Raw genomic sequence first — 24,978 nt, 5'->3', positions numbered from 1 at the left:
GCTGGTCCCGTTTCTCACAGCTCTAATGTCCTCAGGGCTCTAAGGGCTTGCGCAATGTTGAGGATCTTTGACAGAAGAAGAGGAAGAGGGAGGGGAAAAGCGATAGATGAGAAGAGAGGGGAAGGGAAGGAGAGGAAAGGGTGAAGGGAGAGAAGGGAAGGGAAGGGAAAATAAGAAAAGAGAGAAGAAAAGAGATGAGGAGAGAAAGGGGTGGAAAGGAAAAAAGGGGAGAAAGTAGGAAAGAAGAGAGGTAAGAAGGCAGTGATGAAGACAGACAGAACAAGATGCTGGAAATGGGGAGATAAACAGCCTAGCTCATCTCTTTGCCTGTATCAGTAGTTTCTAATGAGGAGTGATTTTGCCTCGTGGAGAATGTTCTGCAATATCTAGAGACGTTTTGGTTATAACAGCCACGTGGAGAAGGTCAGGGATGCAGCTGAACATCCCATTGAAGCCCTGTGCAGCTTAAAATGTCCATGGAGCAGGGCTGAGAGACTACCCAGATCCAAGAACCCAAATTCCACTCCTGAGCCTGAAGCCCCCTCCTCCCCTAAGAATAGAAGATATGAGTCCAGTTTATGACAGTGTGGCTTCACTCTGAAGAAACTCCACATTCGTTCTCCCCTTCACACCCCACATGCAGTTTAAAGGTAGAGATAGGACAGAGACCTTTTGCAAGATTTTTATGGGAAGAGCCACTGAGGCAGAAGTTTTTTGTAGTTCCCCTCCAAGATCCCATAGCTAGGAAGTTTCTGAGATGAAATTGAAAGCCAGGTATGTATGATCACATTTGGCATTTGTGTGTGTGTCTGTGTGTGTGTGTGGCAGAATCCCTCATCTCCCACTCTGCTCCTAGGAAAGTAGCCCATCAGGAACTCAGAGGTCTGAGATTCCTGCAGGCCACAGAGGTGGGGCACATCCTGCTGTTCCAAAGGTACCTGTGATTTGTTTCAGTTGGATTTAGAAAGACATATAGACATGTAGAAGACTATCATGAAGAAAGGAGATGTTATACTCACAGTCCCTTGACAATATAAAGCAGGGGAACAGAGGTCGGAGCTAGCATAGGTCAGGCACAAAGGTAACAGTGGAAGCAGGGGCAAGAAGCCTCATTGTGACAGACATTGCAGGAAGGAACAGGTGAGGCAGGGGACTCAGACTCACACTGACTGCCTGGTTGCTTCAGTGAGTGATGGCTTGGGAAAAGTGATCCGGGCAGGTTGATGGTTAATTGGAGTGTGACAATCAGAACAAACAAGCAAACAAATAAAAAAAAAAAAACAGCTTTAGGGTATCCAAGTATCAGAACATAGAGAAGATATAGTCACAACGCCTGTCAAAAGCCAAACACTCACTGTGGTCTCAACCCACATCCAACTATGGACTCTTGCCTTTCCCATTCAGCTTCATATAAAACCCAAGACATAATCAAGTTAAACAAATAACAACACTGTTCTGTTTGATTCATAGCTGTGAGGTCCTGAATCCTTTGAGCCTCCAGCTATCATGTGACCCTATAAAATGGTTTAATCTCATCCTGCCTTAGATCCCTCAGTGAACATGGCAATAAAGCCAGGCACATGCTTGTAATCCCAACTCCTGGGAAGTTGAGATAGAATGATTGCCATGAGCCCAAGTCCAATCTGAGCTGATATATTGAGTCTTAGGTTATCCTGGGTTATACAATAGAACCCTATCTCCAAAAGCAAACACAAAAATAAAACAATAGAATGATAGAACCATTCTCATTGGCTGTGTGTTAAGACTGAGTTTAGAGCAGTGCCTAGTACATACTAAGTACTTAAAAATCATTATAAAATTTAATTCTGCCAAGCATGATGTTGCACATCCTTAATCCCAGCTGCTCAGGAAGCTAAGGTAGGACAATAGAGAGTTCAAGGTCATCCTGAGCTACTTAGTGATTCTGAGGCCAGCCTAGATAATTTAAAAATAAAATTTAAAGGAGGGCTGGGTCATAGCCTAGTGATAAAGTACTTGCCTAGCAAAATGATAATAACAACAACTATAATAGTAATAATAAATAATGCCTAATGCAAAAATAATGTATATTAGATTACTGATAGACTATTTTATAATTCTTCTATAGCCACCAGAAGTAGTAAGGGCATTAGTACAACCACTGCATCCAGTGCTTTTCTACCCATAGAGTCTTGATGGTGTCATTACCCCATAAAACACAACCCTTCCTATTTATTTTGTCACTGCTTCTACTGTCATTTTTAATGAAAGAGCCACAACCTCTACCACTGGTAATTTTACCAAGAACAGGCAGAATCTTTTTGTTTGAGAGTTTTTTGTTGTTGTTTTTGTTCTCTCTCTTATCTTGTTTGTACTCTATTCACTCAGGGGCAGAGGACGTAGAGGGGTGGGAGCTGATGAGGCTGTGAAGACATTCTATAAAGTCAGAGGGCTCTGGTGTAGCCATCTGTGGACATGCACTTGCAGTCCCACTGATGGGTACACCCCCAGAATCAAAAACCAGGACTGGTCCAGTTATTCGCACATGTTCATCAGTTGCAGCCCTGTTCGCCGTAGCCTCTGAGACAGGCATGTCCTTTGTCGGGTGGTATAGAGGGTTTGCTCTTTCCTCAGAGTGTGGACAGAGTTCTTCACCTCTGCTTCTTGACATGGGACAAGCTGAGCACAGGTGGGATCTCTTCCCTGACTGGCACTGTCCCTTCCCATCTTTGTTTAGGGATTCATTTCAAGTTGGCTCGAAGCCCTACCTGGCCAGTGTCATACTGGAACTCCTGTGGCCTCTTGAGAAGAAAATGAGTGGCTGGGAAGAAAAGGGCCTGAACTTCCAGAAACATGAGCCCCTGCTAGGGAAAGGAAATGAAGAAACAGCCCATTTACATAGGAGAAAGTGGCCCCAGGGCTCCCCCTTTGCTGAGCCTCATCTTAATTTGGAATCTTTTCACAGTGGACCTTTTGCAAGGATGACAAGTTCAAACTGAGCTGCTTAAAATGCTTGGAGCAGAAGCCTAGAGACTTGCAAATCAACCTCAGAAAGAGAAATTAGCTATGTCTTGTCTCAGAACTCCCAATGCTTGCTCCAAAGTAAACACATAAGCTATGCTGGCGGGGGAAACACAGCCCTTTTTTCTTCCCCATCTTAGAAACGCCATGTGTGCGTTATTTTAAATAGGCGCCAGAGCATGAGGCCCTTTTAACAAGATTGAAAACAGATGGGGCCTTAGGCTATTCAGTAGCTCTTGAAAACTAGCTTGGGACGTGCTAAGCCATCCCGTGTCCAGGAAGTGCTCATTTGCTTGTTGAAGCCCAAGTTCAGCCAAGCTTTTGGGTCCCAGAGAGCACGTGTCTGCTTCCTGTGGCAGGTGTGTGTGTGAGCCAAGGAAAGGAAATATCTCCTCTCACATTTTCTGTGTTTGCATTTAGTTAACCCTTTTCCACCTCTTCGCCATCTTTCTTCTTTTTCCTCTCTCTCCTCTGCTGAGCATCCTTTCTGCCTTGGGTACGTTGTCAAAAGCACCCCTACCTCTTGAACTTTCCATGTGACCTAGGGAAAGGCCAATCGATAATTCACTTTGAGTCTTGGGTGCTGTTTCTTATTAATACAGCTATCTTGAGAAGCCTGAACAGGCAGGGATAACTGTCAGGACAAAATTAAGTCATTCATAGACTCAGTGACTCTTAACTATCAAATTCCACCTGGCCTACTCACTAATGTGCATCTGGGTTTGGGGTGGAATCAAACCCTTGTCATTACAAAATTCCTTTAAAATCAGAGGTTCTGTGCTTTAAAACCAGATTCTGAAATTTTATATTGCCAAGAGTAGTGGTGTTGGTGGTGATAATGAAGGCAAAGAAGGAGGAATTTCCATATTCATTGGTGAAGATGCTGGTGGGGGTGGCAAGGCTCATGCCATTGCACAATCTGCAGAATAAAATTCCATATCCTCGCTGAGCTCTATAATCTCTGACCACATCTCTTCCCCGTGCTTCCTCGTTAGTCCAGTTCTAGCCTGTCCAGCTTCCTTGCTGGTCTGGGAATTTGCCACATATATTCTGGCCTCCAGGGCCTTTAGACTGGCTGGTCTTCTGTCTGAAAAGACATGCCCCACCTGTGTGGTTTGTTCCTCCCCTTGCTATTCTCACTGGTCAAATTCCAGTGATGCCCCCACTTTGACATGACGCTCACCACCCCCACATACACCGGCTCTGTCTTCCTATCAAGGTTTACTTTTCCTCTCCATCCATGTTAATGGTCTCTTTCCCTTTCTATAGTATAAGACCCACTAGGACAGGAGTTATAACCCTATCACCAGTTTCTGTCCTTGCTGTCTTAGTCACTGCTCGATTGCTTTGAAGAGACGCCATGACCAAGGCGACTTTTATAAGAGAAAACATTAATCGGAGGGTTGCTTGTACTTTTAGAGACTCAGTCCATTTTCATTACAGTGGAGGGCGTGGAAACATACGTGGGACTGCAGGCTGATAAAGCAGCGCTGGACTCCTGAAACCTCAAAGCCTGCTCCCAGTGACACACTTCCTCCAACAAGGCCACGCCTCCCACTCCTTCTAATCTTTCTCAAATGGTCCCACTCCCTGGTGACTAAGCATTCAAATATGTGGACCTCCCTATCGGGGCATTCTTGTTCGAACCACCACATAACACTCCCTGGGCCCCCATAAGTTTATAGCCATGTAACCATACAGAATGTATTTAATCCAACCTCAGCAATCCCCATGGTCTTACAGTCTCAACACTGTTTCAAAGTCCGAAGTCTCTCCTGAGACTCAAGGCAATCTCTTAACAGTAAGGCCATGTAAAAGAAAAGGCAAAAGGCAAATCACATACCTCCAACATAAAATGGCACAAGGTACATATTACCATTCCCAAAGGGAGGGGAGGGTGCATAGTGTTTCCCCACAAGAAGCCAGACCTAAAAAACCAACAAGGCAAACTCCAAATTCTGCATCTCCATGTCTGATGTCAAAGCGCTCTCAGATCTCCAACACTTCTCAGCCTTATTGACTGCAATAGCATCCAATGTGAATTAGTTAAATGAATACATTAATAATGAATCAGAGAGAGAGGTCCCAGTAGCTATGTGACCTTAGCCCAGTCATGTGTCCTCTATGTCCCTCAGCTTTCCCACCAACCCATGAGGACACTAGATCGTTAAATTACTGTGCTAAGCAGCTTAGGTGACATCTGTGACCACTAAACTTCATTACCTGGTATTTTACTGTGATGTGCAGGTTAAAGCAGCTGGGACCTTCACTGCCTGGCATCTCTCCTAGGCAACTATTATGTGCCTTTTTCTGGGGTGACACGAATAAATGTCTGTCCACCTCAGATAAGGACCAGACAGTTTCACCCAAGTTTAGCTCAGCAAGCCAGTGAGTTTATCAGGGTTACTTCTGGGAGCATGGATGCCGCATCAGCAACATCGTGACTAAAATGCCCACCCCAGCACAGGCGATAAATGATTCACAAAACCCGAATCTTTAGTGCTCCCTACCCAACTCCAGATGGTAGGCAGCTCCACCAGAGAGTCTCCTCTCCACAGGGGTCTTCTGAATCTCAAGTTTCTGAGCCTCCCAAGTCTCCTAAGTTTCTTTTGCTTCCTAAGTCAAGGAGGAAATGTATGGTGCAATCGCTACATAATAGCGCTGGCCTCGCAGTTTAATTCACTGAAGACTCGGTGGTGCGGATAAGCGTGGCCGCTGCCTTCATTTTGCAGGCCACAAGTAGGCACAGAAAGACTAGATTTCATAAAAACAATATAACAAGAAAGGGGGATAATGTGATCCGTGGCGTGGCATCTGACTTGATAAAACATGGGTGTGTACCATGTTGAAACTTCAAATCACTACTGTCTGTTTTGGTTTAAATATTCCATTATTTAAACATTTAGGAATGTTGAATATTATTTTATTTTTTTCAGTTTTCTTAAATATTTATCTTGACATGTTTTCATGTATTTATCTTTCCCCACCTTTCTTGTCATGTCCACATGTATATATACACACACATTTCTCTCTCTCTGTGTCTCTGTCTCTGTCTCTCTCCCTCTCCACCCCTGCCGTTCCTGCTCAACATTCTCACACACAGAGATAGTCTCATTTTCGAGTAGGCAGGAGGTACCTTTGATCAATACATAGAAGTTGGTGCCAGGAAGTCATTGGGCTATGCGGTACCCCTGACCCAGTGACCTGTGGCTTCCCTGAGATGTCAAGTCCTGTTCCCAAGTAGGACCTCCTCATCTGGAGAGGCAGTTGAGCCAGGGCACAGACTTTTCAAAGCCTCCTTTGTCTACAAGGTGAACCTGAGCTAGTGGAGAGAGCTCAGCCTCAGATGTTAGTTAGTTCTCTGAGGAAGTCACAGAGCCCCTGGGCCCTGGGAACTAAAAATACAGCCTGCATTGGGAAATGGACAGGAAACAGCACTGCTGGCTGAAGGTCTTGCAGAGACTCAGGCCTTGGCACCTTGTCAAGTGCTTGCCAGCACCAGGGCAGGAAGAACAGGAAGAATGGAAGAACCAGCAGGCCAGGCCTTGGCTGATAGATGCTATAAGTGGAGGCACAGAAGATGGCAAAAGTCGAGAAGACCATAGGCCAGGGGCCAAGCCTGAGTCTGTACATCTGGCCCTGCAGTATGCACATTAGAACAGAAGTCACCTCACATAACAGCCAATTCTTGGCACACCATAAAGTGTCGGTGAGGTTTGTGTCCTTGAGGAAAAGTCCCCGCCTTCCTGAGTGCCATCTCTGACATCAGCCAAGTTGGCTTCTGCACAACTCATGCCTGTCACTGAGTTACTGCTGTCCTACACCAGGCAGTCTCAGGTCACAGGGTAGGACTGCAGGCCAGAGGGACTCAGTCTCTGCACTGTAGGGGTCTTGTCTTGGTCTGAAGACGATTAAGTATTTCTTAGAGAGGATCTTAAGTATTGAAGTCTGGAGTGAATTATGTTGTAGTTTTGGTTTCAGTTACACAAGAAAACTGGATGTGGAGTACAGCAGGGTACTTTGAAGGGAGACCACCTCTAGGGGCACCACTGAACAGGGGGACTGAATGGCCTGAGGATGCTATCATATTGGGAGCCCAGAGACAGGCTTTGCTATGGGGGACAGGACTTGAAGCTCAGAGGTAGGGGACCAGGAATGGTGGGAAGCAGTGAAAACTAACTATCACAAGACTCTGTGAGCCCCATAGGGCTTGGTATTCTATACTTAGTTCTTTAAAGTTATTATTTATTGCCAGTGTTTGTCCTTTGCATAAGTGTCTTGGCTGTGAGGGAACGTTGGGACTGGGGAAGGTCACTGTGTGTACAGAATGCTGCTCTCTATAGAAGGAATCTCACACCCAGTTTTGCTCCTGGAAATTTGTAAGACATCAATCTTTGTATTGGATTTGAATGAAAGTCTGCTGATAACTGGCTAAAGGACTCAGAAATACTTTAATCATCCCTTAGCAATCACCGTCACCCCACTTCAGGTCACTAAGGTAACGAGAGTCTCAGCAAACCCATGGTAATCCCTGGTGCTCAGTGCTCCCATGCAAGTCCCCTGCTATAAGCTCCAACCCCAAGCACTGTAGCCTGTTATCTCCTCTGTAATCACAATTATCCTAACAACTTCCTTTTCTAGATTTATTTATGTATATGGGTGCTTTGCCTGCATGTCTCATGTGCACCATGTCTGTGCCTGGTGCCCGTGGAGGTCTGAAAAGGGCATCAGATCCTGTGGAACTGGGATTACCGATGGTTGTAAGCCACCACGTGAGAGCTGGGAACAAAACCCAGGTCCTCTACAGGAATAACAAGTGTTCTTAACCACTAAGCCATCTCTCCAGCCCCTCTAATCCAAATCTTAACAGAAGTATCTCTGGTTAACTAATATGTTTGGACACAGCAAGCACGTGGGTCAAAGAGACAGCAGGAGAGCTGGGTCACCTGGGAACCAGAAACTCAAGATAATGAAGATACTCTCCATCTGATACGTGGCTGAGAAGACAGAGCTGTGGAAAGAAGAATGGACGACGGAGATAGCACCTGAGAAACACCAAAAGGCAGAAGAGGGGCAATGAATTCAATGGCCACACACTCAGATCCACACACCCTTAGATGCAAAGTTTGGAAGTCAGAACACACACAGCATTGGCTCTATCCCCTGGCAAACAGTCACAGGTGTGCTGAGAAGCTGCTGGTCAAACAGAGCGAGAAAGGTTGTCTAACAGGCAGAGTGTCACAGTAAATGGCCACTGGGAAATGCCTGAACTCCTCTCTTCCATGAGCATAGTATCCATCTCCTGTGTACCTGTCTGTCTCTGTCTGTCTGTCTCTCTTCCTACAAGGTGCATGAATACCTACTGCCCTGTACCAGAGCACATTCCAAGTAAGAATCAAGGGAACAAGCTGCACCAGAGATGTCTCCACTAACTGACAGGAATTTCCAGAATCTTATCAGCTAACCTTAGATTCCAGACCAGTCTGTCTGCCAGCATCTTGCCTTTCTCAGGCACTCTAGACAACTTCTTTTTGTGTCGAAATCCTCCTTCAGTCAGGCTTCATGGTCAAGGCTGATAACGGCTACCTTCGAGTTCCCACACATTCTTGGTTTCTTTTGTACATTCCAGTCAGTCATCCAGTTCCAAGCCTCAATTTCATTCTTTCCCATTGATCTGTTGGCCTGATACATCCTTCAACATATTATAATAATCACAGCTGCAATCACCCCCCTTCCATGCTGTCATCACCATGATTATCATCGCAAATGCAATTATCAGTAAGAAGACATGAAAAAAACCCTTGCTTTCAGACATATTATCTTCTTGGCTTGACATCCTTGTCAGGTATCAGTGTTCATGAGAATATGGCCAGAGGCCTTACAGGAAATTGAGTTCATTCGATTTCTATTCCTGTGTGTGTGCACGTGCATACACATGTGTTCTTGCGTGCATACATATCTCTTTGTGCTTTCTTGGAACAGGACATGTTCCTTCTCTCCTAGAAGAATACAGCAGAGAATTTCTTGGTAGATCTGATTCCAACCATATGTATTATCTGTACCAGAGCTTGGATATTACAAGGGCTCAAGATCAAACCACTACTCTCTCAGAATCTTTTCCTGCTTAGACCCATTGTTTGTCGACTTCCTAACACAGATGTGATTGCATGGTTGCAGTTATGAGCCTGAAGCTATGGAGTGTCTTGGAGAGTCCAGGTTAAGCCAGTCTAACCGCAGGACCACATAAGCCCTCAGAAACAGAGAACTCCCTCTGGTGAGAGATAGAAGATGTATCAGAATTAGAAATCAGAAAAAGTCTGTTTTTCATTCCAAGCTGGGGAATGCAGGGTTGCGGATGTGACTCAGTTGGCAGAATGTTTGACTGTCATGCAAAAGTCCCTGGGTTCAATCCTCAACACTATGAACTGTGTGTGGTGGTACATGCCCACAACTTTAGCATTTTGGGAGGTAGAAACTGAAGGACAAGAAGATCAGTGTAATTCCTGGCTCTCTCTCAAATCTGAGGGCAGTGTGGGCTGTTTGATACCTTATCTCAAAAAGAAAAGGGAAGAAGGACGAGGATACAGGATGACAGGAACACCATCTTAAGTAGTACACAGATCAATGAAATGGCACTTCAGTCCTGTGGTGACTGAGAACTGAATTCTTTCAATATCTCAGAAACAGCTTCTTCCCCGAATCTCTCAGTCAGAGCCCAGCTGGCCAGCACCTTGTCTTTGGCCTTGTGCAACACAGAACAGAAAGACCAGCCAAGATAATCTAGATTCTGAATTACAAAGCAATGAGATGAGTTTGTGTTGTCTCAAGTCCCTGAACTCACAGTAATTTGTCCAGCTGCAGCAGATGAATATGATGTAGAAGGTCATGCCCACTCCTTCCCCAGGAATTCTAAAGCTTCATGAACTGAACTCCATTACAGCATTCTAAGCTGCCTTCCGCTGTGCTTACCAACGAAGTCAGTGTCCCTGCAACAAACGACATTTCACCATTCCATTATCTCATTACCCCACGTCCTCACCTATGCTTTTCTTCATTGACCCTTATCTTGAGCTTTCCCCCCTACTATCTGCCCAGAAATACTTTCCTGATCACTGTTATCTAGAACCTCTGGCAATATAGTCCCCAAAGGCAAGTTATTTAGCAGATTATTTAGGACTCATTGTCAGTAGGCAGGGTTCTCTAAAGGAGCAGAACCAACAGGTGTACCTATTGTAGGAGGGCACTTATTAGATTGGCTTACACACCAGGCCTAGGAGCCCAAAAATGGCTTTCTGCATACTGGAGAGGCTGAGAACCTGATAGCTGATCAACGTGTAAAACTTGTTGCCTCAGCAACACCAGTACAGCACCAAAGGTCTGAAAGCTCACTGAAGAAATGCTGATAGAGTCTGAGTTGAAAGGATGAAGAACCTGGGATCTGATGACCACCGAGGATGGGATCAGCGGCGACAGATGTACTTGCTCAGGGAGAGGAAGAAGAAGGGGATACAGGTTTCTCATCAGGTCTCTTAGTTCATGGACTGCCCATTGGAAAGTACCCACCCTGAAATATGGTTATCCCATTGTTTAATCTTCTCCATATATGTCCTCAGAAACATACCCAGAGATGTGTCTCCCGTCCAAATCGCTTCAAGTTGATCATCAAAATCAAACATAGCCCCAACTCATATTCAAATTATAAAACTAATAGTTTATTAAAGAAGTGTGTTTTAATATCTACAGTGTGCCAAAAAATGACCATAAAGCAGTGAACAATTCTTCACAAAGCTTGTTCTCGCTTGCTGTGCCTTTCTCATCAGGGTTGCTATCATAACAGATTTTGTTTTTGTGGTAGTAACTGAAAAATTCTGGTTGAGAAAGAGACTATATAAAAATGAAAGAGCCTATGGAGATAATTGACTTCACCAATTACAGTGTTGCAGATTTAAGATAAAGCAAATTAAAGCTAGGTAAGAGTGAGACCCTAGCCTAAGGTCAGTGTCAAATTTCAGCCTTAGAGCTCTCATTCAAAGTTCAAGGCTGATCTCTCTCCCGTGTCTCTCCCTGTCTTCATGCAGATGTTTAATAAAGATTATAATCAAGCAGCCAAGCTCTGGTGTCATTGGCATCAATGATGGAAACATCTCCCGGCGACTTTTTAAAGAATAACAAAATACTCATAAACCTGTTTGTGCTTTATACAGCCCATCTATAGATCAAAGAATTAGCACCTACCTTTCTTAATGATGTCTCCGGTTCTTAGGACTGTATCACACAGTTGCTTTCCCTCCTAAGATAGAGTTCCAGATAGAGTTCCAACAATCAGACTTAACTGAAATGATATTCATTTCCAAAGTAATATATTAGGAGGGGCTAGCGAGATGGCCGAGCAAGTATGAGTGTTTGCTGCTCTTTTCAGAGGCCTGCACACACATTGAGTGACTTAAGACTTCCTCTCACTCCAGTTTCAGAGACCCAACATCCTTTTTTTTTGGCTCCTTCAGGCTCCCCCACACAAGTGAACAAATACACCCAGAGAGACTCTTTAAAATAAACCTTAAGAAAATAAAGGAAACAGATTTTTTATGTGCCCTAAGTAGCAAGAAATAGACAAAACATAACTTCATTATTCACAAGATCATTGGCTTACGTTTGCAGTAAGGCAGAAAGGAAGCTAAAATGATAATGTTTGGAACTGGGGTGAAGCTTGAAACTTCATGTATAAAGCCAAGAATTTCTTCCAGGATGTGTGAGCATGGCAGTAGTGGATGATACACACATACTTATCCTCAGTCGAGGTGATGACTCAGTAAAGGATGAGCTTGCTTCCTCACCTGTTCACCTCCCCTAACATTTAGAGACCACATTCCATTGCTAAGGATTGATTTCACATGGCTTATGCTGAAGAGGAGTTCTTGATGTCCATTGAACCTTTGAAAGATGCAGATCTTTGAGAGAGTTAGCTGCATCAGTAGGCAAATACAAAGCCAAGCATGTCCAGTCGTCAGCCATATCGCTGGGGAACCGTCTGACCAATGTTTTCAAGACAGAACGTTTGAGGTCAACTGGTGGCCTGGTGTAGTACAGAGTGGGCATGTAAGAAGTCTATAGATTAAAGAGACACAGTGGTCACCCTATATTGTCTTGGTATTTTTTTCTGTTTGGGTTGCTGTCTTCTTATACAATTGGTCACTGTCAAGACTCCCTCCAAAGCGACAGTAACAGAGACAACTTGAAACAGACTTCAGGATAGCATACATCACAAATTAGAACCGAGAATTTAGGGAATACTGGCATAAGCTTGTGACCCCAGACACTTGAGAGGCTGAGGTCAGAGGACCACAAATATAAGGCCAGTCCTTGGTCTAACTAGTGAACTCAAGACCCGGCTGGGCTACTTGGTGAGACCTTGTCTCAAAACTAAAAGGATATCAAGATATAGTTCAATGGTAGAGCACTTAGTGGTCTGAATTTCATGTGCCATACAGCCACAAAAAGAAAGTTAGAGTGCCACAAATGAAATAATTTAGTGTTTGACAATGGTACAAATGTGATTCTATTAAGAGAATAAAACAACAACAACAACAACAACAAAAAAAAAACGAGCATTTCAGCAAATGGTGGCAAAATGTTGCTTAACCAAATGGAAAAGTCAGAACTTGAGCCTTCGAATCATAACAAAAGTTAATTCTATGTGGCTCACAGGATTAAATATGACATATAAAACTAGAGCTTCTAGTAAGAAATGTTGCAGGATGTCTTTATAATCTTCAGATATACAAAAGTTTGCACTAACAATAATGAAAAAGCTAACTATAAAAAATCATTAAATTACACTATGCATATATATGTGTGTATATGTTTTACATTTAAAAAATCAGAAGGTTAAAAGATGCAACACAGAATGAAAGAACGTAAATACAGATAAATACATCAAAGATATGTTTATATAGAATATATTTTTATAATTTGTTGATTTTTGAAATTTTCACACTAGAATATTTTAACATATCTATGACAAATTAATAATAGTTACAAACTGAAATACAAATGTGGCTAAGATTGGATTGGATACTTCGCCAAATTGTGTATCTGAAGTTCTAATTTTCACCAAGAAAAGTATCCAGTGCTTCTAATCATGAAAGAGATGTAAACTAGAGACATAGTGTTCATTATCCTAGCACCAAAGCAGGCTAGTCCAGGAGTGACTCAGCCCTACGACTAAGTCTTGAGAATCGGATTGATATCACAAGGTCTTTATACTGTAACCATCAAGCATACAAACAGTTCCTAGGCTTGTGTGGGTTCTGCAGGCTGCTGAGCCTACTGATATTTGATGTGTTGTCCCATTTCCTAATCCCCCAGCCTTGTGTATTTCCTTTTATGCGGGGTCAGACCAGCGCTTGGCCACAGACCTCCAGATCCCTCCTTATGGAGTTCTTTTTCTATGTAGCTCCATATTTTCCTATATACTGCCTGAAAATTCTATGCACAGTGGCTCTCCTGAGCTTCAGTCTTGATGTGATGGCTGAACTCAGTGTGAGTCCTCCTTTGCTGCTTTATAGCCAGGAAACTCTCTCCAAGCAGTGATCTTGGGTGATTATAGGGATAATAACATCACTTCTGCAGGAACCCCAGTCCTGAAATACTTACTGTAGGATGACTGAAAACTGAAATGTCTTTTGTCTGTTCTCCTTGGCTAAGATGGGACTATAAATAGAGTCTTGATTAGTTTATTGTAGTCATGAGCCAAAGTCTGTTATTAGTTGCTTTCCCCGTTGCTTAGCCAAATACCTGACTAAAAGCAAGTAATGAAAGGGAAGAGTTTTATTTTTTGTTTATGACACGAAGGCATAGTTCATCATGGTGGGAAGGCATGGTGAAAGGAGGAGCCCTTGGCAGTAAGAGCAGAAGCACAAGGCTCTTTGCTCATGTCTGGACGGATCAGGAGGCAGAAAAGAGAAAGCCAGCCCTGAAACTCATTTTCTCTAATCAGCTTAGTCCAGGACTCTAACCAATGGGATGGTTCCACCCCATTCAGGGTAGGTCTTCTATCCTCTGTCACAGCTCTCTAGAAATAACCCCAAAGACTCATCCAGAAGTTTGTCTTCTTGGGGATTCAAAATTCAGTCAAGTTGACAGTGAAGGCGAACCATGACACATTCTCTGTATTTTACATCTCCTGTCGCACAAATGCTTGAAGATATTACTGCTTTACTAGTTCTACCATTTGGTTTTGGTTTTTGAGAAAAGGTTTCTCAGTGTTGCCCTGGCTGTCCTAGAAATTGCTCTGTAGACCAGGCTGACCTCAGACCCAAGGTTCTGTCTGCCTCTACCTCCTGTGTGCTGAGATTAAGGATATGCATCACCACACCCAGCAGTTCTACCATTCTGGATGCCTTCGATTCAAATTACTAAGACAACGAAATACTTGGAGATAATTCTAACTGCAGCTCTTCACAGAAGCCCCGTGTCTCAGCCACATGCTAATTGTCTCAGAAATTTGAACCATCACAAAATCTTAGAGATAGATATTATTTATATTATAATATAATATATTCACAAATTTATATTCACAAATGTTAAAGCTGATATTTAGAGGGGACTTAATGAAACCCATTGGCTAATACATTGGGTAGCTTATATACACATGTGGCTTGAGTATACATGAATCTGTACCACAAGGCCTCAAGTGTAGCATTTTTTTTATCACATAAAAGACAACTGAAGAAAAAATGAAATTAAAATGTTAATTAGTTCATAAATTTTAAGTTTCTCTTAAAATTTGCAAAGTGGGTAATTGCTATATTACAGAGAGAAAGGGAGAAAGAGACTGTGCATGTTTCTATGCACGAGTTCTCGTGGAGATGATAGAGCAGCCTACTGACCACATTGACCTCTGAGAGGTCTCCTCTGGCTTTGCCTGCTATGCTGAAATCATATTCATTTCTCAGTTATTTTATTTGTCTCCTAGGGTTGCCATGGAAAAGTAACACAAACTTAAAAGACTTAAAAGAACATAGCTTGTAGATCTAGATGTTAGATAGTCTTCTTCAGATTTCAGCAGGCCCTCCCACGCCCTCAGCTTTGGGGACAATCTTCCTTGACACCCTCCACCTACTAGGCTCTCCTGGCCATTTTTTCCCGTGGCTTCATCATTCTGGTGTTCATCTTGTTCTTCATGTGACTTCTACCTTCTATTTGATTGTCTCAGTGTTTGTCACTAGAATTCAGGTTCACCTAAATCCAAGATGATTTCTTCAAATAGTCACATTAATTACATTTGGGAAAAAAAATCTATTTCCTAAAAGGGCTCCCTAATGTACCAGGGATTAGGACTTGGTATATTATCTGGGAAATAGCATCTGGTCCACTGCAGTCTCTATGAAAACAATTATATTCTTCTAAGTTGACCACTGTCTTAGATCCTACAACAGCACCAGAGAGCCATTTTGATGGAGAGGTGCTTGGGTACCTCTGTGTGCATTCTCATTGCTGTTGATGCTTTAGAAAGTTAAATACAGAGGAATTCCCTTTTTATTTGCTTCCTAAACTCTCTGTGTGTGCTATAACAGAATCTTGTTGCCTTGTGATGCAGGCATTCACCTTCTCTAATTGTTTATAATACATGACTGGGAAATAAGTCTAGACATGAAAATCTGTACAAGACCAATGTCTAACTTTTCTTTCTTTCTTCCTTTCTTCCTTTCTTCTTCCCTCCTTTCCTTCCTTCCTTTCTTCTTTCTTCCAACTGTTATTGATTCTTTGTGGATTTCACATCATGCATTCCAATCCCACTTATCCTGCTCCTCAAATCTGCCTTCTGCCCTTGAAACCTCCCACCAAATTAAAACAAAATTTAAAACAAAACCCAATGTCCAAACAAAAGAAAGAAACAAAATAAAAACAACAACAGGAAGAATCTTGTCATGGAAGCTGAAGTATGGCCCATTGAGATACACAGCTACCCTTTAGTCCATTCATGTTTACTTGCAAGCATTCATTGACATGAGTCATTGGTCTGACTTGAGGTCTCTAGTGTCTGCTACACCAATGTTACTGGGCTTTCACTAGGGCTCCTCATGGATATCCTGTTGTTGTCCTGTGTCATGGAGACACACAGGAGATCAGGCCTCTGTACTCTGGGCAGTACTCTAGAGCTGACCCTGTTGCTGGGGTGGCAGGTGAGCCAGCCGTAGGCCATGGGAACAGAAGAACTGACTCTGCCCATCCCCCTCTTATGCTCCCTGTAGCAATCAGGAGAGAGGATCCTGCACCTTGCCAGGCCAAAACAGTAGAGCTAGCCCTAGTAATATGAGTGAGGATCGCCTGGATCTGGGGCCCTAAGAGCATGAGAACTGGCCCTGCTCCTTGTGTAGGTGCATTGGGTGAGCTAGCCCAGGCAGTTCTGGAGAGCTTGTCCAGGTGGTGCTGATGAGGGAAAGTTAGCGAGCTGACTAACCCAGCTACCCCCCAGGCCTAGAACCGGGGCTATGAGTTGGCCCACCTCAGTATCCACTGAATCTATGAACCATTGGGAGCACGTGAAGGGATGAACCTTACTTTTAACTTTTCTATCAAAGCCTGAATAGTTTTTATATCCAGGAATTTCTTTTTCCCTTTGGGTAGCAAGACAACTCCTGGATCTGTACCTCTCTCGGTTCATTGCTTTTCTTCACATATCTAATAACCAGCTCTCTTGTTTTGCAACTTCCTTTTAACTTCTTTCCCTGCCACACACATGCACTAGCCTTTTTAAAACTCTCCTTGATGTTGCCAATTAAGTATTTTTGAGCAATCTGGAGCTGAATTTGGAAGGCATCAGACATAATAGCTAGGTTATTACCGCAGTTTACCAACGTGGGCTCATTAGCAATGATCTTTTCTTTTCACCTTGCCACAACGTAATGAGGTTATTAATTAGAGCAAGAAACATAAGTGTTCTTGATTTCCCTTAATACCATCTGGAGAGAGAGTCAGGCCCTTTGTCATAGTTCCTCATAAATAGCTGCAGGGTGATACGTTTAGATCTTTACAAAGTGATATTTTCCCCCACTAAAACCTCGTTCTCTTTAAACAGTGCTTAAGGTCCATATATGACTTACTTTTGCTGTGCTAAAACACCACAACCAAAAGTGGCATATAGAACCAGTTTATTTTGGCTTACTGCTCCAGAGTAGGAGTTCCCTATGATGAAGAGAAGGCGTGGCAGTAGGCAGGGATGGCAGGCAGAGCAAGACACTGAAAGCTCACATCCTCAGCTGAAAGCATGAAGCAGAGAGAGAAAACTGCACGTGATGTGAGGCTGTAAGCTCTCAAAGCCCACCCTCAGTGACACACTACCTTCAGCAAGTCTATGCCTCCTCACCCTCCCCCAAACAGTGCTCCCAACCAGGACCAAGAGTTCAAATATCTGTGCCTGTGAGGGACATTCTTATTCAAAACACTATAAGCCCTACAATCTCTGAGCATTAATGTGGCCTCGTGCAACTTCAGGGAGAGGCAATAAAGTGTAAATTGTCTATTGTACAATCCCTAGAGAACACTGCCTAGGGTTAAATCTTGGACTTTGCTGCCCATTGTGTGATACATGCATATAGCTAATCTCTGTCTTCCTTCACTTCCTTACCTGGACCAGGGTTACATAGATTTATGTGTGTGAAATGCTTAGACCAAAACCTTGCACATATTGAGCAATGAATGTGAGAACAGTTAGGTTGGTTCATTACATCCAAAGAAAGACTTTTGGCTGTTCCTGTGAACAAGACACTTTGGTATTATTACTTTTAAATGATGACACTATCACCAAAACTCATGGGCTAGAGAACAGTGCCAGGTGTGGGATACCTCCTGTTCATCGGGGGTATCCAGTAGACCCCCACAAACAATAGAGACAATTCCCATTACTCTTGGTCACCCCAATGAGCTTGATGTTAAGAACCCATTGCTGAAGACCGTACACAGTTTTGTCACAGAACAAAAGAAATAAAGGTGATACCAAGATAGAAGCTTCCTCCCTGCTAAATATCTTTCACCATGCCAGAGGTGCTCTACAGGCTATTGAAGGAGAGAGAGAGGTCACCAGAAGTCTTACCTAGTTGTGGCTTCTGTGAGCTTCAATAACAAACTGCTGGTAAGATGTGCCCATTGATGCCATAGTGGCATGAATACTATCTGGGTAACCAGCTGCCTTTGGTTTGGATTTAAGGTCATTCCACAGAAAGGAACTTATACCTGATACTGTAAGTCTGACCTGGAACCCAATGGCTGGAAAGATCATATACCCTAGAGGGAACCCTACTTTTGTTGTACTTCTCAATGAAAACAGCATCAATCTGCTTTTTTTAATTAATAAAATTAATATATGAATTTTATATTCATAGATTAATGCAGCTATCACCCCTCATTAGATATGTCCCTTGTTACAGTGGGCATCAGTTAACACAGAGACTCATAGTTAGCCAAATTCCAAACGAATGTGGCTGTTTAGTGCTCAGATTCAAATGGGGCATCTCTATATCACACTCCCCTAAGATGAACATCATAGAAAGGAGGTAGAAAGATTTTAACAGTGATACTGTTTCTGTACATGATAGGGCCATTGTACTCATGAGCTCACAGCAGCTGGGGCTGCCTACACACGATCTACACCAGATCAGGCCAGTCAACACTACATTATGGATGGTGGAGGGATTCATGAGGACTACACTCAGATGAGAGCTATTGGCAATTGATGGCTGCTAAGGGACAAACAGTTTTTTTTTCCCCAGGAGTGTGCCTCATGGTTGGTTATCCATGCTCCAGTGACTGTTATGAGTATATGTGTGAGTCTATGGCATGGGATCCCTTGGAGCTGGAGTTGCAGCCACCTGATGTGGACTCTTAGAATCAAACTTGGGTCCTCTGCAAAAGCAATAACACTCTAACTACTAAATCATCCATTCAGCCCCATATCTGACATTCTTAAAGAACAGATAAATACAGTTAAACTTTTTAAAAATCATAGTTTAAAATCTAACATACAGTACCTCAGAATGTGACCTTACTTGGAAAGAGAACCTTTAAAGAGGCCATCAATCAAAAATAAGGTCATTAGAGTGAGAAGCTATATGGTTGATGTCCTTATAAAAGGGGAGATTTAGATATTAGGGACAAACACTGAGAAGAGATTCAGGGGAAATGGTGCTCTTCAAGAGAGGAAGCCTAGAGTAGACCCACCCTTAACAAGCCTTCAAAAGAAACCAGTTGAACCAGCACCTTGATTTTGAACTTTTAGCCCAAATCTGTAGAGTAAGTTCCTGCCATTTAAAACACCCAGTAGGGGAATCGTCATTACAGCATTCTAAACATATGATAGAGATAGTCATAGCAGCATGTCTCTATCTCCAGGGAGCATACAGTGTAGCCAAAGATACGCATTATTCCACAGAACTCTGGTTAAACGCAATGCAATTTCACTAATGCCTTAAACAGATGAGGAAGCACGAAAGTACACACCAGACAGGACTATCAAGAGAGTTCTCCATCTCCTGCTTCTGTCCCCCTCACCCTCTCCTGGTGATTGTGATATATCTTTCCTTCTTCCTTGTCTCATCCTCCTCCCCCCACTCTTCCTCCTGTTCTTCAGTTTCTTACACTCTGGTTTCCCACGCTTCCCTAACACAGCTAGTAATAAATATGATCCCAAGTAGCACCAGGCTTGTACATTAAAGATATAAACTACCTATGGGCTGGGGATGTAGCTCAGTTGGCAGAGTGCTAGCCTAGCATGCACAAAGCCCCTGGTTCCATCCACAGCACTAAACAAGTCATTGTGGTGCATATCTGTAATTTCAGCACTTAGGAGGTGACATAGGAGGATCAGAAGTTCAGAGTCATCTTCTGCCGTGAAGTGAGTTTGAGGTCAGCCTGTATTCATTTTTATACAACCCTATGCCAAGAAACAAAACAGACAACAAAGAGATACAACCCCCTAGAAACAAACTTCATGTCTTGTGTCTTAGCTAGGGTTTCTATTGCTGTGAAGAGACACTATGAACATGACTGCTCTTATAAAGGAAAAACATTTAATTCAGGGTGGCTTACATTTTCGGAATTTAGTTCATTATCATCATGGTGCAACGTAATGGCATGAAGGCAGACTTGGTGCTGGAAATGGAGCTGAGATTCCGACATCTTGATGATCAGGCAAACAGGAAGTGGTCTGTCTCACTGGGCATGGCTTGAACATGAGACCTCAAAGCCCGCCTCTACAGTGACACACTTCCTCCAACAAGACCACATCTCCTAAAAGTGCCACTCCCTTTGGGGCCCATTTTTTTCAAAGCACCATATCTTGCTCAGTAGTTTTAACATCTCAGATAGGAGTCTGTCATTCCCTCACATTGTATTAGATGCCTGCCCGTCAAAGGTGATCAAAATGACACAGCCATATTGCTTCCACTGTAGCTACATGTGTGGGATGAGGGAGGAGGCCGTTGCTAAGAGAGGGATATTGGGCAGATAATTTCAAGGAGTCCTGTTACCTGAGCCTTGGAATCAGCAGCATGGGGCTGACAAAGAGCATAGCACAGAACTGACTGCTCTAGGGAAATCAGCCTGTTAACAGTGGCATCTTCTAGTCAGACTGAGAGTGGCTGCTTCCAGGGAGGCAGAAGCGAGTTGTGGTTATGACAGTGGGCCTTTGAATCAGAAACTCATGGCTTCTAACTGATGTGCTCATCATGTGGTCCTGAGCACGTCACCTGCCTCTCGGCTTCCTCTTTCAAAGAGAGATAAAAATTCCATTGCTAAGTTTGAGATGAACCTGAATGTGTACTGCATAATAATAGAAATGTACAGTAAACACAAGCATCCTACCCTGGTAGTGTTTGATGTCTCGTTTTTGTTTGTTTGTTTGTTTGTTTTGCTTTCTCCTCCAGGCTGAGTTCTCTGAGCTGAACCTGGCTGCTTATGTTACCGGAGGCTGCATGGTGGACATGCAAGTTGTGAGAAATGGCACCAAAATCGTGAGGTAAGCAAACCTGAGCCACAGAAGCCATCTGAAAAGTGTTTATAAGAAACCTCACAGAGACACCTTCACACACCTCTCTCCCCGCCTCGCCTGCTGTCTGTGGCCACTTTCAGGTGCCTCGTATACATCCCTGCACCAAATGATTTCCAAAGAGTCCCAGGTGCCCCTGTAGCAGAAATGATTAACGGCACAAGCGCATGAGAAGGAACGGTGATGCCCAGGAGGAAGGCTTGGGGTGAAGGCATGGGTTCTGGTTGTGGCGCTGTGACCCCGTTCTGCCTGTGTTTGGTTCCTGTTGTACTGTTTCTCACACACGTGTGGAGAGAGCAATACCGCAGCCAGAGGCTGCCAGTTTCCCCGAAGTGGTACGTGGGAGAGCAGCCTATCCACAGAACATACTCCATCTCAGGTTCACAGCAGACAGAGCATTCAGAGTGAAACCCTGTGTATCAGATTCTCCAGAAAGCTGTGTAGGATGTGTGCTCATCTGGACAGGAAGTGAGGGGATTCTTCAGAAGTCAGAAATGACAAATACATCTCCACCAGAGAGATAAGAATCACATAAATGCAACCCAATGTGGCTAGGCACTGGGAAAGAGATGCACAGGCCAATGTGTGGGGTTCTAAATGAGTAAGTTATGACACTCAGGTCTGGAAAAAAAAAGGGAAAACAACCATCTGGGGGAAAGGTAGCATATGTGTAGCATCTTGTCAAACAATAGTACAGGTGTTATTCTTGGGCTGGGGAGAGGGTATGAGAATTCTGCAAGTTAAAAACAGCCTTGCAGGTAAATACAGACAAGCAATGGAGCATGGTTGAGGGAAGCGAAACGATTGGCTAATGCAATCATTTATTGCGTGTTTCCTTAGTGCAGGGAAGGTATTGTGTGACTTCCTGTTTCCAGTAGGCCACCACTAAAAACTAGTTTCCAACAATTGTAATTTTAGAAGCCTTCATAGAGTTGGCGTGACGATGGGGATTACCAGGGAGAGATTATAATGAAACAAGGGAGGCCCAGAAAGATAAATAAGAGTTATCATTTGAATGTCATTTGTTTAGCAGAATCTTTGGGATGTGGGGCCAAGCTGGAGGAAACAGGTCACCACGGTGGGCTTTAAGTTATATCTAGTTCTACCCAGCTCTACTCAGCTCTTTCCATTTCCTGACCGGCTACAGTGTGAAGATTGCTTCCCTGTGCTCCCACAAGCCACTAGGTCATACCTTCCCCACAGTGATGGCCTGAAACTGTGATCCAAAATCTGCTTTGCCTCTCTTAAGTGGCTTCAGTCGGGTACTCTGTCACAGTGATGGAAAAAGCAACGACCACAAGGACAAAAGCCACCGTATCTTTAGGCTGACTATATGCTGGTGTCCAGATTAGAAACTGGCTTTGATAGGCTAAGGAGGGAAAGGGAAAAAGAAGTCAACCCTCAGCGCCCCACTGTCTTAGAGAGTAATGAACTGAGATCCCAACAGACTCCACCGTCAAGGTGAACAGGAAACCAGAGTACCTGAGCCCTCACAGATTGAATTGAGACCTAGGAAGCTTGGATATTAAACTTGATGCCAGTTCATGTCAAGCACGCCAGAAGTATAAGTTCTTTATAAAAGAACACACTTTCGGCCAGGTGGTGATGGCACACGCCTTTTATCCCACAACTCAGGAGGTAGAGGCAGGCAGATATTTGTGAGTTCCTGGTCAGCCTGGTCTACAAGGACTAGTTCCAGGACAGCCATAGAAACCCTATCTTCAAACAAACAAACAAAAAACCACCATACTTTCATGCTATGCTTTGGAGAATTCTTTATGCAATAGCTAGCACATGGTCAAAATTAAGTAGCATTAGTGTCAGGAAATAGCAGAAACAGGAGTAGTGGACCACAGAAGCTAGACTTCAGAGAGAGTAGCCATTGCAGTTGCCAGACACAGATTAGTAAAAAAAAAAGAAAGTGGTAATTGTCGAGAGGAAAAGAAAATCAAGTTGGAAAATATTGGCAGAAAACAGGAAACTATAAAAACTAAGCATTCTAGCTTGAATTTGTTCAGATCTACGACGTACTGTCACAGTGCCTGTGGGTGAATATCTGCATCAGCCCTCTTGTCTATAGCAAGGGCTGTTTCCTTGAAGTTGTCTGCCACCTCTGGCTCTTACAGTCTTTCAGCCTCCTCTTTAATACAGATCTCCACTCCTTGAGGGAAGGGATATCATACACCCCACTTAGAGCTGACTGTGCCAAAGGCCCTCATTCTCTGCATGTTGTCCCTTCCACATGCGATTTTCTGTGTTAATTACCTCTACAGCAAAAAAAAAAAAAAAGATTCTCTGATGAGGGTACAGCAGTGCACTGGTTTATGGATATAGCACTGTGTCATTAAGAGTCATTTTATTGCTATTCATTTAGCAGAATGATTCTAGTAGATTTTCCCCTAGGATCCATGGCCTATCTAACTTCAGGTTCTTGGCCTCATTAAAGTCAGTGTATGAGCTAGGCGATGGTGGCGCACATCTTTAATCCCAGCACTTGAGAGGCAAGAGCAGGCGGATCTCTGTGAGTTCGAGGCCAGCCTGGTCTACAAGAGCTAGTTCCAGGACAGGCACCAAAGCTACAGAGAAACCCTGTCTCAAAAATGCAATCAATCAATCAATAAATAAAGATTAAACCAAAAGTCAGGGTATGGATTCTATTTTAAGTAGCCAGCCTTAAAACAGAGAAGGGGAAGTGGACACAAAGTCCTACACCTAGTAAAAAAAAAAAGATATTGCAATTGATAGTTGCTGGGAGAGGAAAAATCTGTTTTCTTCAGTGAAGTGACACTAAGTGCAACCACACCACTGGTCAGGCTGCATACTAAGGAATAGTTGGCCAACACAAAATGGACTCTATGTTTTTGTTTGTTTGATTGGTTTGGTTTTAATTGTTATTACTGTGTCCTTTTATGTGTGCTTTTAAAATTTGTTTTGGATTGGTTTTATCTTTTAAAAGAAAAAAAAATACAAAGTTGGTTAGGGAGGGAGGATCTGGAAGGAGTTGGGGGAGGAAAAAACAATATGACCAAAACATACTATATTAAAGAGTTTAAATAAACAGCTCTAAAAAAATAGAACTTCTAGAAATGGAAAACTATAATTGCCAAAATGTTTGGATGTGTTGTGTTTAACAGCATATTAGACACAGTTGAGGAATCATTCATGGAATTAAATAAATTGTCCTGAAGGAGACAGAGCAAAGGACAGTAGGAGTGCATAAGAGTAGGCTAGATTTCATCATATGCTATAACGCTCGTTTACTCATAGGGTCAGAAGGAAAGCAAAAGAACAAAAGAATGAAGCAGAGGCAGGAGTGCAAGGGATGATACCTCCAGCACAGTGCCAAGCCAGAAGCTCAATACAGTTGGGGCAGGATTAGGAAAAAGAATTCTAAACCAACATGTCCGTGCAACTTTAGAAAGACTTAAAAAAAAAATTCTTGAGATTAGACAGAATTAGGGAAGTAATTTTTTTTATTGTAATAACAGAGTGATAGCTTTGAAAGAGCTGTGGTGAGGATGCCTTCAGAGTAGTGAAGAAAATGAGGTGCCAGCCTTTCATTCCACCTTGAGGGAACGCTGAATGAATAAAAACCGAAGAGCAGATCCTCACTAAGGGAAATGCACAAAGAAAAATGATCCCAGAGTAAGGTCGGCTGCAAGAGGTGAAAAGGAAAGAAGAGAGTGTATGTGGGTGGCTGTTGTTTTTAGGTGATCATGGTAATAAACTACTTGCAGGGTAGGAATGGTGATTATAAAGTGGCTCTGTGTGGGTAGGTAAAGAGACTCTTCCCTGTTCTACTGACGACCCCATTATGTTCACTCTGTCAATGGGGAACCATGGAACCGCTGTCCTGCCTCCTAGTTTACCATATTCCTGTCCCTGAAGTCATGGCCTTGCTTCTTCTTTGCCCAGAGGTTTCTTGGACCTTGTAG

At 43.3% G+C, this 24,978-nt stretch overlaps 1 protein-coding gene across 1 annotated transcript in view; it reads left to right on the top strand.

Annotated features, from left to right (window-relative positions):
• Positions 1–24,978, top strand: part of Syn3 (synapsin III) — a 399,638-nt gene that overhangs the window by 68,890 nt on the left and 305,770 nt on the right. Inside the window, exon 4 of the mRNA XM_041673952.1 lies at positions 20,922–21,013. Coding sequence (XP_041529886.1) covers positions 20,922–21,013 — 92 coding nt within the window. The remainder of the gene's footprint in view (positions 1–20,921; positions 21,014–24,978) is intronic.

This window comes from Microtus oregoni, unplaced genomic scaffold (genome assembly GCF_018167655.1).
Source record: "Microtus oregoni isolate MIOR12 unplaced genomic scaffold, Mior012 000001F_ref0000356, whole genome shotgun sequence".
Classification (NCBI taxonomy): domain Eukaryota; kingdom Metazoa; phylum Chordata; class Mammalia; order Rodentia; family Cricetidae; genus Microtus; species Microtus oregoni.
Note: the sequence above shows the minus strand (reverse complement) of the source record. Positions and strands in the feature narration are given on the sequence as shown.